Source organism: Panthera tigris, chromosome B2 (assembly GCF_018350195.1).
Source record: "Panthera tigris isolate Pti1 chromosome B2, P.tigris_Pti1_mat1.1, whole genome shotgun sequence".
Lineage (NCBI taxonomy): Eukaryota > Metazoa > Chordata > Mammalia > Carnivora > Felidae > Panthera > Panthera tigris.
In genome coordinates, this window is record NC_056664.1 from 74,027,709 (window position 1) to 74,042,428 (window position 14,720).

At 39.5% G+C, this 14,720-nt stretch overlaps 1 protein-coding gene across 8 annotated transcripts in view; it reads right to left on the minus strand.

The window, feature by feature from the left end:
- The window catches only part of UBE3D (ubiquitin protein ligase E3D), a 240,704-nt gene that overhangs the window by 65,951 nt on the left and 160,033 nt on the right, over window positions 1-14,720 (minus strand). The window contains exon 10 of one of the 8 annotated variants that reach the window (XM_042986735.1): window positions 5,051-5,159. The exons of 5 other annotated variants lie outside the window; for them this stretch is intronic. In XM_042986735.1, coding sequence (XP_042842669.1) covers window positions 5,094-5,159 — 66 coding nt within the window. In that variant the 3' untranslated portion in view covers window positions 5,051-5,093. Of the gene's footprint in view, window positions 1-5,050; window positions 5,160-12,242; window positions 12,343-14,720 lie in introns of those variants that run through there. 2 more of the 8 variants (XM_042986732.1, XM_042986731.1) reach the window with 2 other exon arrangements.

The window sequence follows — 14,720 nt, forward strand, 5'->3', positions numbered from 1 at the left end:
TCCTGTGGCAGACAAATCTCCTCAGGAGTAGAGGAATATTTTAATCAGTGTGTCTTAGGTAGAATGTTTAAAGGAACACCCTATTGTACACTCTTGTCAAGTGACTGGTTGACCCATAACTTATCCTTTTTTTAAACACTGCATTTTCCGGGGCGCCTGGGTGGCTCAGTCAATTAAGCAGTCTGTAAAACAGCCAACTCTTGCTCTCAGCTCAGGTCACGATCTCACAGTTTGCGAGTTCGAGCCCCACATCAGGCTCTGCATGGATGGCTCAGAGCCTGCTTGGGATTCTGCCTTTCCTCTCTGCCCCGCCCCTGCTTGTGCTCTCTCTCTCTCTTTCTCAAAACTAAGAAATAAACTTATAAAAACATAATAATAAGTGAACATTGCATTTTCCTATTTAAAAAGAAGCCAGTCTGTACTGATCAATGACCACACGCCAGGTGTGCTAAGCACCTTACATTCATTGTGCCTTTTGCTCCTTGGGAAGTCAATACAATTCTCACCCTCATTTTACTAACAGCTGCTATTATTATCCTCATTACCCAGAAAACTTAGACTTAAAGATATCAAATAATTTTCCCAAGGCCAAATAGCTAATAAATGGTAGACCCAATTTATTTTAAGTTTAAAATAAGGCAGATTAAAGTGAGGCACAACTGTATTTAGATTTTCAAAAACTAGCACTGAGTAATATAAATCATAAAATTTCCACTTTTTTTGTTTGAATGGTCAAAGTCAGAATGTACTTTTGACTATAGCCAACTTAACTCACCATAGCTCTATAAACATTTCCAGAAGATCAATGATTTCTCTTTATTGTCTATGTGCATGTGAGTATTATGTGAAGAGGCCCAAGTCTTGGAATATTCTAAGGTGTCAATATGCTTTTCTAAGCTTTCCTAATATTCTTTGTAGTAACTGGGGTTTTAGATTTCCTTAAGCATGGGAAGCATAGTTGTTTTATCTAAAACAACTGATATTTCTAATGTCTGAAGTATTTATTTGTGGGTCTGGGTCTGGTTCCTATTCTTGTGTATCATTTCCTTATGTGATTAGACAGCTTTTACTATAAGATGCTCATTTCCTTCAGAAAACCATTTGTGAGAATTCTTTGAGGTCTATGATAAAGGTGCATTCCTCCAGAGGGGATTGGAATTTACTTCTTCCAAATGTTTGCACACACTACTGACTTAAGGCTACTTTAAACAAAATTCACAGCCTGGGTTTCATTGGACTGCAAATCCGGGCATTTAGCCTGCAAATCTTGGTTGGCATTAATGTGCAGTTGCATCTCGCGTTTCCCTCCTTCCATCACTGCTTGGTGCCAAGGTAAACATCTTTGCATTCTCTCAGACGAGGGTGTGAGGTGAATATTTCTGATTTACCCTTTCACTTCAAGTTTCCAGGATGATGGGCAGAAGGGTCTGCTGTTTCCAGTTCTCATCTTGGGCTTTGTCCGGTTCCCCACACTGTTAAGGTCAGCTTGACAAATGAACCGGACATACAATTGTCCTCAAGGCAGGCATGGCTTCAAAGATAGCTTGCCTCTCTGGGTCCAACCTTCACTTAATTTTGGCGTAATAATTCTGTTGTCAGTGCTTTGATGTTATTAAAAAGAAGGCTTTTGACTATTTTGTAGCATCTTAGTTTGTTGTATAGTAAAGAATTAACCTTAGTCAAAGAAAGGTCTGGCCTTTGCTCTTGGCTCTGGGGTGGTGATCTCTAAGCCCTTGGAATGTACGGCCTGATAAGAATGCCTTGGTTTACCTAAGGGTCTTGGGTCACATCAGTAGTCTAACGATGTGATTTAGGGTGGGGACCCTGAGTTACTCAGTGTTAGCTCTGGAGGGGTGAGCCACACAGGCTATCGACCATGTGTAAGAAACTGAGCCCCAATAAAAACTCTGCCCCACAAGGCTCAGGTGAGCTTCCCTTTTTGGCAATACTCCATGCATATTGTCACACATCATTCTGGGAGAAGTTTGCTCTATCCATGACTAAACTTGGAGAGAGTAAGGAAGCTTCATATATGAAACTTTCCTAGACTCTTCTCTTCTCTGCCCTTGGTAGATTTCAATCTGTATCTTTTTATTAATAAACTATAACCATGGATATAATGGCTTTCAGTGAATCTTGTAAGTACTTGTAACAAATTATCAAGTGGGTATCTTGGGGAGCCCCAAACTTGAAATTAGTATCAGAAGGATGGTCTTGGGGACTTCCCCAACTCTGCAGTTACTTTCAATGGAAAGTTGTTGCTTTCAGTGGAAAGATAGTCTTATTATCTAGCCAGCCATATGATTAGAAATGGAAGAGTCTGTAATAACCAGGAAATGTAACACTATCCTGCCCTTAGTCCATGTTTACATACAGAACTATTTACTTTAGTTAAGCAGCATGACTGAACTAATTTTAATCAAAATATCAGAACCATCTTTTATGACGTGGGTTTAGTCAAACCCTGACTGGATGGTTTTCGACAAAGCAAATGCCATCATGTGTGTGAATATACATAAATATAATATATATATGTATGTATGCCTATATTTGTATAAATATACCTAAGAAATTAGCACTGGAATAGTAATTAAGAGACATGGGTTATACTTAGTCAACTTTGGTGATTCACTTATCTTCTTTGAGTCTACTCCTTCATAAACCAAGTGACCTAGTTCAGGGATTCTTACTGGGGAAATTTTGCCTACCAGGAGTCATTCTGGGAAATTGTTAGGGCTACTTTTGGTTGTCCTAACATTGGGGAGTGCAACTGGCATGTGGGGGGAGCCACAGATTTAAATACTCCATGACAGAACTGCCCAAAAAAGAATTGTTCTGCATCCTGCACAACTTTTGGGTGTTTGATCAGACGTGTGTTTATTAACTGTCTGAGCCTAGAATCTAACTCAATTTTATACATAAAAACAATTTATGTTTTTGCATGACTTTAATATGCATGGAATTTTCCAAATTTATAACTACTAGGTAAATTAAGGGAAGATTGTACATTGTCTGGTTTGGCACTTTCTCAGCAATGCCACTTATATGTTTGAGTCACTAGGACCATCCACCTGCATGAGGCTGCATGTGCAGCTCTTATACTCAGGGCCCCCACTGTAGTTCTAAACTGAGCATTTATATATTCAAATGGGTTATAATATCACTTTCTTGCATTTCTTGTCTGCATTTCAATCAGTGGAATACACACACACACACACACACACACACACACACACACATACATATTTTACATTGTGTGTGTATACGTAGGTTATAATACCTATGGATTTTATTTCTGTGTGGGGTCGTGGTCTGCCTGTCACATTTGCCCTATACCAAGTACAGAATGATTTGGGATCTCCCTTTTTTCTGGAAAGATATTCCATATTAAGAATATACTGGGGTGCCTGGGTGGCTTAGTTGGTTAAGCATCCGACTTCAGCTCAGGTCATGATCTCGTGGTCCATGAGTTCGAGCCCCACAGCAGGTTCTGTGCTGACAGCTCAGAGCCTGGAGCCTGCTTCAGATTATGTGTCTCCCTCTCTCTCTCTGTCCCTCCCCTGCTCACACTCTGTCTCTCTCTCTCTCAAAAATAAATAAACACATTGGGGAGCCTGGGTGGCTCAGTTGGTTAGGCATCTGACTTCGGCTCAGGTCATGTTCTCATGGTTCGTGGTTTGAGCCCCACATCGGGCTCTGTGCTGACAGCTCAGAGCCTGGACCCTGCTTTGGATTCTGTGTCTTCCTCTCTCTCTGCCCCCCCACCCCCCACCTTGCGTGCTCTCTCTCTCTCTCAAAAATAAACATTAAAATTTTTTTACAAAATAAACATTAAAAAAATTAAAAAAAAGAAGAATATACCAAGGGGCACCTGTGTGGCTCAGTTAAATGGCAGACTCTTGATATTGAGTGACTCTGCTCAGAACCACATGAGTATGTCTTCATTTCAGTGAACTTACTACTAAGGAATAAAATCACACTGATGAGTAAGACAATGCTTATCATCCCAGAGGGCTTATAATGTAACTGGGGAGAAAGTCTTAAACCCAAAAGGCTATGCCATAATTTAGGGAATGGAAGAATCTGAAGTGTGAAGTGTAAGCAAATTGCTATGGGGGAGCTTGTATGCAGAGTAACTAATTTGACTTGGGAGAATGAGGAAAGGTTTTAAGAAGTGGAATGGGGTGTTTCAGGCAAGAGGCACTCCATTAACAAGGAGTGGAGTAGAAGATAGAAAGTGGAAGGCAGGCCATGGGCCTGGTCAGTGATCTCAGAAAGTTAATATCAGTAAGGAGTCTTAGAGAAGGTAGGGCTGGAAAGGTATGTTGGGACCTAATCATGGAGGGCCTTGAAAGCCAGGCTGAGGAGTCTAGGACAGAATTCTGCAGGCAAAGGCACTTGGTGGCTCAGTTGGCTGAACATCCGACTCTTGATTTGGGCACAGGTCAAGATCCCAGGGTCATGGGATTGAGCCCCACACCAGGCTCTGCACTGAGCATGGATCCTGCTTGTGATTCTCTCTCTCTCTCTCTCTCTCTCTCTCTCTCTCTCTCTCTCTCTCTCCCTCAGCCCCTCTCCCCCATTTGCACTCCCTCTCTCAAAAATTAAAAGAATTAAGAATTAAAAGAATTCTTCAGGCATTTCCACAGAAAGCCATGAATTTTGAGGAGAGTGATATGATTGGAGCACCGGTTTCTGAAAATGTTCTAATTGGTCTCTGTAAAATGGATTGGGGGCCAGGAGAAGATAGAAAAAAAAGGAATTTTTGTTAGTTAGCATTTGTACTAGTTCTGGTGAGGCTAGCAAGGTGGGAAAAAGAGTAGTTGGACTGGAACTGGAGGGTGGAAGGAGAGATTCATGGGGGAGAGGGATTGGGGGGAAGGGGTACACCTTGACTGCAAAGGCTCCTGCCTGGCTGCATGAGTTCCTGATGATGATGCTGTAACCCTGATACTGCCAACCACCAGGGGAGGGTTGCCCAGGAAGATGGAGGTGAAAATGAGCTCTGCCTTTAGGTGAGTTGGATTTAAAGGGTGGCTACTGTACTCACGTGGAGATGTCCAACAAACTATCAGAAAAAGAAGGTGAGTGCTCTACAACTTCCAAATTATCTGGCACTTCTCTACTGCTTTCTCCTCTTCTGAAAAAGGCTCTCTTCTCTGTTAAAGTTGAAAGGTTACAGATAGCACTGTTAGGAGCACAGTTAGGAGCTCATGTTCTGGACCCAACTGACTTCTTAAAGCCAAATACTAGCTTTGCCACTCTCAGGCTGTATGAGCTCAGCTGAGATCACTAAGTCCTTGGTTTCCTCACCTATAAAATGGTGATAACAAAAGTATTTTTGCATAATGTTGTTTCCACAACTGAGTTAGTATCTGGTATATTGTAATAAGTACCTAAAAATGTTGCCTGTTATTAAACCTGATGACTTACCATTCCCCAAGCATACCCTGAACTTTCCTACCTCCAGTCACTGCTGCTTTTTACAGCTTAGAATGCCCTCCCACCGTGACCCCAACCCATTCACCAATGGAATTCATTCCTACATTTCACCTGCTCCCTACTCAAGATCCTGAAATCCTACTTATTCTTGACTCTTGGAGCCAGAGTTAGAATTTGGAATTATCCACATGATTGGAAGGGTTTGCACATTCACTGTTCTGATGACACAAACTCTTGGCTGGCTCAGAAGGGGAAATCCAGAATTTATTCCATTATAGAAAATACTCTGGTTCTGTGAGGTTTCCTAATATTTTTTTATAGAAGGATCATATAGGAAATCATTTGCCAACATACAGGCTTTATCCAGTATTGAAAGCAGAAGAACAAGAACCTGGGAAGCCCAAACAAATTTGGACATGTCTCATGTTTGCTATCTTTTTTTTTTTTCCTTCCCATGGACAGTTGAGCACCTTCTCCTCAGTGCTTCTATTTTGATTCCTTTTTGGCAGCCTTTTCCCAGGTGAAAAGTGTTACCAGTCAGTTCTTTCCTGCTACCTTCCACCCACGCTTTGTTTTGGCAAATGTAACTTGCCTGGGAGCAGCAGAAATGCTACTTTGCACAGCCCTGATGCCAAATTGGAAGAAACATTGTTCTCTGTGAAATTAAGATAAGAGTTCAGATGGGCCAATCTGCTTCAAAATATGATTTTAACAATTTTTTTAAGTTAACTGAAACAGTAGCTCAATGTCATTCTTTGGGTTTCTACTTATTACAGTATCTTTCTTTTGTTTTAGAGCAGTTCCTATAGCAATATAATGAAAGTAACCTTTACTTTTTTTTTCAGCGGCAAAGACAGAACTATAAATTATTCCTCACCCCGGTTTGCTTTCAGCACATACAAAAGCCAGTGCTTGCTCTGCCCCAATAAATCAAAGCTTCAAAAAGGGCAAGGCAGCTAATCAGAGAATGCAGCTTTCACTAACTAGACAATGAAATCCTGTGTCTGTCATCTTTGGAATTAGTAAGAGATAAAACTGCACTTTACACAAAGTTTCCAAACCAGGTCAGGAAAGAGTCAAGACCCAGAATGGATTTGTAAACGTGGTCATTACATTCATCTAACGCCACACCATCCAATAAAGACTGAATTTTCATCAGGATTTTACAGCCATGGGTAAATGTCTTCAAGGTATTTCTAATAGGACCAAAGACTTAATCATTTTACTTTTGAAAAATATATTTTCAAAAATGAAATAAGTATTTTTGAGCTGGGACTGATAAAGAAAATGTTTCTGAGAGGAAGCAATATTGGAAAGAAACATTGCAGGATGTAAGAACTTCTAACAGTCACAAAGATGCATAAACATTTTGTAAGAATGGAATGACTCAAACCAATCCTGCCCTATAGATCCCACTTCACTAGTTTTCAAATATTAATGTCCTCAGTAATTAATGAAGCCAATATTTATTGAATACATTCTCTACCATGTAGAGATGCTTAGTATCATTGCTAAGCATGGGATTAAGAAGATGAATAAAACATTGGGCCTGCCCTCAAGGAGCTCTCACTCTTCGAAAAGTTCAACTATTGCTTCATTTTATTACATAAAATAAAACACAAGAATCATTATAAATTGATCCTGAAGTTCATTTGGAAGGTCTACATGAAAGTTTTGCTTCATAGCAATTTTCTCTGTAAAATGAAATCAAATGAGTTAAGATACAAAGAAGACAGCTTTTCTGGGGCAGAATGTAGTTGCAACAATCAACTGAGTCCTACAAATGTTCACCATAACCATAGCCACAAACTTAGTAATTCTATAAAACTGATTGAAAACTAAAACAGAAAAAAAAATGGTTAATGCTTATGTTATGGCAATTTTTTAAGGGCAGAATAGTAAAAAAATATAAATGGATTTGGAGTCTCAGCTAGAACCCAAACAGAGCTAATATCTAGGATTTCTGGCCTGAGTCTGTTTTTATGAGGGACTAAGAGATCCATTGGGAGAAACTCATTTCAAAAAAAGAGAATTCTGCACATGGGAGTGGTTAAAAATATGGTGTATTCGTGTGTATTAGTCAAAACTGGTCTTTAAGTCTGGCTGCTGGGCTGGGCTGGGGACTTCAAATTTAAAGAATTGATAAAGCAAGTTTTACTAAAAATGTTCTAACTATAGACACTGGGGTTTGGCATAATACTGCTTTAGGGTCCATGTCACAAAGCACAGCACAAAATGGAGAGAGTCTACATTCTCCCTACCTCTGTATACTACACAGCTGAACTTTGGCTTATTGAAGTTTCCAAGACAATTGCATTATTTTCTCCATTGGCACATCCAGGAAGGGGAGGTGCCACACTTCACACAGGACAGGCCCCCTGTGGACACATTAGCAGTGGAGATCACCAGCACCAAATGATACTGATTAAGAAGAAAAGAAGAACATGGCAGATGCCTTGAGGTAGATGATAGGTGGCAGACGATATATATGGGTACCGTAGATAGAATTTGAGCCTAGGTGCCTCAGCCGGTTAAGTGTCTGACTTCGGCTCAGGTCATGATCTCAGAGTTCATGAGTTAGAACCCTGCTGACAGCTCAGAGCCTACAGCCTGCTTTGGATTCTGTGTTCTCCCTCTCTCTCTGCCCCAACCCCACTTGTGCTCTCTTTCTCTCTCTCTCTCAAAAAGGAATAAACATTAAACAAAATTAAAAATAAATAATTTGAGTATTTTGTAGTGAGTTGCAGGACTTTCAATAGTAGGTAGATATAAGAACCAGAGAAATATGGTTTATTCCTGCTCATCTGACCCCGTTTGTCTACTTCTCTGAGCTAGATTGGACTACACATACTACATAAATGTAGGTTGCTCAAACATTAGGTCCTAATGCATTTCAAGAACATGCTGAATGATTCTCTGAGAAAAGTACCTATTTAGCTGAGATTTAGTAATATATTCAATAACTTCTTTCCATCTATGATATTTCTAGTCAAGCACTCAGATTTTACACTGTTGTCACCATAGCATAATTCGGAACATAAATTGGGGGAACAAACACACAAGAAATTAAAAACACAAGGGAATAGGGTTTGTACACCATGAAGACTCTGCCTTGTTCTGAGAACCAGTGACACTGAGCAACAAAAAAAGGATTCCTGGTACTTTTGGAAATTACATAAAAAATAAATTGAACTTTAGTCCTGAGGGCATACCTGTAGGATATCTGGTCAGAAAGTTCTGGGCTGGATTCCCTTCCTCATTTAAAGATTTTTGCAAAAGGTTTTCTGCTTACAAGAGAAGACTCTGACAAAGAACTCATTTTAAAAGGTTTATGTGAAAATGCTTTAAATGGGTTATCCTGCACTGTTAGACCTATGCTGACCGCAAATGGAAAAGTATGTATCCTATTGTACTTATAATGGCCTTCAAAAATAATTAAAAACAGAGTAGGAAAAAGCACTGACAAAGTTATTTGGTGAAGACTTTCTGTGATAGTTTTTTTGGAATTGGAAAGCCTCTTGTTTTGCAACAATGGCTCTTCCTTTCTTCTCATCTACCTCATGCTCTGCTATCAGATTAATTTTCCTAAGGCATCGCCTTCATCATGTCATTCTCCTGCTTAAAGCCTCAAAAATAAATTTCGTAGGCAATGGGAAGGAGGAGTGGCAGAGAAGAGCAAATTCATAGAGTATCAACTACAGCTAAAATGTATTGTGCCAAGCACTGTTCTAAACACTATGCATGCAGAGACCCACGTAAAACTCAAAGACTCATATGAAGGAGAGGCTTATTTTTTACACCAATTTAAAGATGAGACTAAGGAACTACCCAAGATTATACAGACAACATTTCAACCCTGGTAGTCTGATGCTAAACCTCTCAGTCTTAACCATAGCATTTAAATCTGAGAGCTCAAGTGGCCCTCAGGGGCAGACACACACACACACACACACACACACACACACACACACACACACACACACACACACACAGTGTTCCCTGTTCTTGTTGTGCTTGATCCCTGAGAATTTAGGAAAAGCATTCAGTGCCTTCCACAATCCAAGAACTCTTTCCTATTTTATCATTCATTGTCTCCTCTTAATTCCTTCAATCTAGCCAGATGTTCTTGCTGTTTTGAATGCTGCTCTTCCTGAAGATGTCTGTCTTCCTGTCTTTCCAAATCTTAACTGTCACTCAAATCCCACAACAAATCCTGCCTCATTTGAACAAAAACACCCTCTCTGCCACAGTAATTGAGGGGGACCTCTTTGGGACCCCACAGTCATATGGGTTCTTTTCCCATATGGTTTTTCTCACCTCCACTCTCAGCTTTAACCTCATCAAAACTGGATCTAAAGACAGTACACATTTCAGAAACACTTTATTGATTGTGTAAGAGATACAACCACCAAATGTTCCACAGACAGCAGCCTTTATTTAGAGGATATCCCTGGCTTGATAGAATAAAGCAGAGAAACAAATAAACACAAGTTTTGAAATGAGCTCTTCTAAAATTGTCTTGAACAATTATCACAGGGTTGGACAGATATACAGGACATGTGTTTTACTGATCAAGTCCTCTTTGTTTCCTGTAGTGATTTCTAACACATATATTTCCAATTTACTGGTGGTTTCTTTAAAAAAAAGTTTTTAAAATACTTGTCAACTTATTTTTCTCTTAATAGCAACACTAAAACGACTTCTTTTGTCTGTGCTTGATGAGAGAATATCTTGGCCGCTTTTTCCTTTTCTTCTTGACATCATTTCTCAGATTTTATTGAGTTAAAATGAGGAAATTTATTTAAAAGCTTTTGTTACCTTATGAACCTTTCAAGGATCTTTCTTAACATTTGGACTAAGCTTTATGATCACAGGGACAATTGAGAGAATTTATAGTGCCTTTTGTTGACCTTACTATGCAGGATATTTGGAAGAGAGGGAAGGGCTGCAATTTTTTTTTTTTTTTCAGAAAGTGTAAGTGAATGTACTTTCTAAGTCCAATATGTACTATTATGGAACATAAAACTAATGATGACTATACTCAAATTTAAAAAAAAGACTTCAACATGGAAAAAAACCTGATAATGACTAATTTCAATACTGTCACAATTCTATGAGGAGAAAATTTTATAGGAACCAAAGGCAGTTGGCCCCAGATATGGGCCCACTCTGACATGAAGATTATTTTCAGCTGAAGATGAATGAGACCCTATGGGCTCAAGAGAAACTTTTGCCCTTCCTGTAACTACATAGAAGAACCTAAATTGGAGGGTCTTTCCCAGAATAAGGGTTATTACCAGAGATACAATTTATCTGAGTGACCCAACTGTGTGGTAGGGCAAATATCTAATTATCACACATCTGCTCTACTTATTGCCCAGTGAAGTACATTCTTCCCTCTGAAGCCCAGACTTCAGCCCTCTTCTCCTTAGTTCAGGATGACTTATAGTCGTCATTTTGCCTGTCTTTTGAATCTCCACGTCTGTGTGGATTCCTCATATGTACACCATTAAATTTGATTTTCTCCTGTTAATCTGTCTTATGTCGATTTGATTTTTAATCCAGCTAGAAGGCCCTTTGAGGGGACAAGAATCCTTGTTCTCCAACAGTTTCAAATGAGGAGGCCATAACCCTTCAGTCTTGATTCTGGAAGGGAGTACAAGAGTAACCGAGGCTGGCACTTCAGGCTCATTTTCCTAGAAATGGTATTGGTTAGGGAGGGGCAGGGAGAGTGGTTGGAAATGAAGGGGTGGGACAGGTCAGAGAGTTCTGTTCCTGTTCCCAAGCACTGGTTTCTTAAGACTCAGTGAAGAAATAGCTTTCACTATTTTATAAGCACATATAAAGTGCTTTGTTTCTATAATACCTTTTCTAGCATAAGTCTACAAAAAGGCTGCCATGCTCTGCTCAGGCCTGGAAGGTTCTGGGAAAAGAAATAATGAACCCTATTTCTCTTGAGTTTAGAAAAGATTCACCAGAAACTCCAAATAGGCAACCAACTGCTGTGACTGTTTTAAACTAAGTTACCCACTTATGGTGGTGGTGTTAAGTTTATTCATTTATTTTGAGAGAGAGAGAGAGAGAGAGAGAGAGAGAGAGAGAAAGAGATAGGTAGAGAGCAAGGGAGAGAGAGAGAATCCCAAGCAGGCTCTGCACTGTCAGCACTGAGCCCAGAGTCCAACGCAGGGCTCAAACTCACAAACCGTGAGATCATGACCTGAGCCAAAACCAAAAGTCGGGCACTTAACTGACTGAGCCACCCAGGCACCACCAGTGTTCTTGGTTTGGGACTTTTGGTAGATGTATTGAAATTTGTAACCAGTACGCTAACAGAATTTGTATAAACAAGTTATAGCAATAAAAATGCTCTTTTTCCTTTCCAAAGCATAATAAAATAAAAGGAAAAAGTCTTTAACCCATGAAATGTCAAAAGAGATCAAATTAAAATGCTAAAAGATTTACAGAAAGAAGCCAATTAGGTGGGAAGAAAGATGAATAATGAAATGGAGTAATGTCAGTAATTCCCGTTCTGACCAGAAAGGCTGTGGAAGGTCACAGGTGGGGGGTCTGGGCAAACCCTGCCCTCTTACTGTACCTGTAGCCAAAGGGCCCTAGCATAAATGCGGGGCCCTGAAAATGGGTTTCTTAATTTATCTGTAGCAGGTTTGAGGACAAACTGGTTTACTCCATTCCTAGTCAAAAATGGAACCATATTTTAAAAAGAATAGTAGTATAGTTTTGATGCTTTCTAAAATGTTCTTTTAAGCAAAACTTACTTGTTTTAAAACTAGGGAACTTACCTGTTAAAAGAACTTATTTCCGTGTAACTCCTGCCCACTTTTACCCCCAGACTAAGGAATGATGATGAGTTCTGGTTCATTAACTAATAGCTTGAAGCATCTCAAGAGGCAAACAAAGAGAAATTGTTACATTAAGTCACACTGAATGCTCTGGAGTATTTAAGAAGATGTAGGACTCTTAGATAAGCAATTAGTGGGAACCATCCCTCTGATGTAGAAGATAAATGTTAATGCTTTTCTAACTACAGACTAAGATATACTAGTCATCCCTACATTCCTGAATTATAATGAAATGTGGGTCCTAATTCATCTTTGTTATACATTAAAAGCAAAAACAAATGTTCCAGGGACAACAACTAGGCTAGCTTTATCTATCATACAAAACCATTTAACCTTGTCAGCATATTTTACTACAGGGGCGACTGATCAGGTTTAATTACAAGGTGGTTAGTGCAAGGCCAATTACACTGAGTGCCTGGTTCAAGTCAAATTTTTTGTGATCAATGGAATCAAACAAGCCTTGCTAATATCGGTGTATCCTTGTTTAGTAAGCTACTTTGGGCAAAATGATGTAAGGTTGTGTTTCTGCTCAATCTTTGGCATTTAATGATGTATCTCCATAGTCGCTCTAACTGGGAGTTCAAATATCGTGACATATATGGCCCTAATGGTATACATACACCTAAAGCTCAACCAAAACTTCCGTCTGAAATAGCACCCCATCGTACACTCTCCCTTTACCCAGCTTTCTTTTTCTTATTGTACTTATTTTCAGAAATTAATTTACTTTATAACAGTATTTTATAATAAAATATAGTAAAATATAGTGTTTCTTTTTTGTCTGCTCCCTCATGGGAATGTAAGCTCCATGAGGGCAGGGCCTTGGTTTGATGGATCCTATCTGCAGTCCCCGTAACTATGCGTGGCATGTAGTAGGCTTTCAATGAGCACACATTAAATGAACAGACTCAGTGACTGGTTTGCCAAAAATGGGTGGCCAACAGAAGTTTTCAACAGGGTCTATCCATTGTTGTTATACAGGGTAAGAATGAGATCCACTCATTTATAAATGAGAACCACTCATTTATCACAGTTTTTAGATATCAAAAATGGATTGGAAATTTGGTGTTTTAATATGGTTCTGGTCCTTGCCAACCTCCTCTTCCTTTTCTTTTTTTTAATATTTTTAAAAATGTTTTATTTATTTTTTGAGAAAGAGACCACAAGCAGGGGAGGAGCAGAGAAAGAGCAGAGAAAGAGGTGGGGACAGAGGATGCAAAGCGGGCTCTGTGCTGACAGCAGAGAGCAGGTATGGGGCTCAAACTCACAAAACCATGAGATCATGGCCCGAGCTGAAGTCAGACACTCAACTGACTGAGCCACCCAGGCACCTTTAACAGACTATGCTAATTCTATCACTGATATCCAAGAGGTCCGATGGAACAATGCTTATATGCCTGTGCTCAAAATGTAACTCTACTGTGTGATTGAAATATTTACCTAGCCTCTGGCTCCTCAGTATCCTCATATAAAAAAAGGAAAAGTAAGAATTCCCTCATAGGATTATTTTGAGGATTAAAAGAGAGATGATACATGAAAGCATACAGAGCAAGGCCTGAGATTTGGCTAACAAGAAATAGTAACTCTGTTATTATTATTTTGACTGTCATTTGGGTTTTTGCTATTTCTGGGGTTTCTAATTTGTTTTACTTTTCCTATTTCTTTTATTAAAATTTTTTTCTTAATGTTTATTTATTTTTTAGAGAGAGAGAGAGAGAGAGAGAGAGAGAGAGTTTGAGTGGGGCAGGGGCAGAGAGAGGGAGATACAGAATCTGAAGCAGGTTCCAGGCTATGAGCTGTCAGCACAGAGCCTGACATCGGGCTGAAACTCACAAATTGTGAAGTCATGACCTGAACCAAAGTTGCATGCTTAATCCACTGGGCCACCCAGGCACCCCTACTTTTCGTTAACTTCAATCATTTTCAAACACTACATGATGTTTTTCTTGCCCTGTTTCTTGTCTTATTCCCAATTATTTTAAAACCCTGCTTCATTATGTATTTATTCTGTTTGGTCTTCTTGGCACCCAGAGACTTCTTGCCTCAGGGTTCTCTGACCATCTAGGGAAATTGCACAAATGGCTCTTGTCTTGCTTTTACCCTGTTATCTGTAGAATGGGAACATACTAGCACCTGTGTCACAGAGCCGTGGAGAGAACTGCATGAGGTAATTTATGTTAAAGACCATCAATAGTGTCATGCATAGAATTACTCAGTTGATGATAGTGAACATTTTTTTTTTTTTGACCCACAATGTCCCTTCCTCTCTTTTTGCTGGCTAACCCCTGGTAGATTTTTTTTTGAACCTCTTAATAGTATATTAAAATTCTGTGGTTCCATTTAGGACTGCTCTTGAATAGATTCTGGAATTATACTCGTATGACACATGAGGCTAGTGTAGAATGACTTCCCAGGACC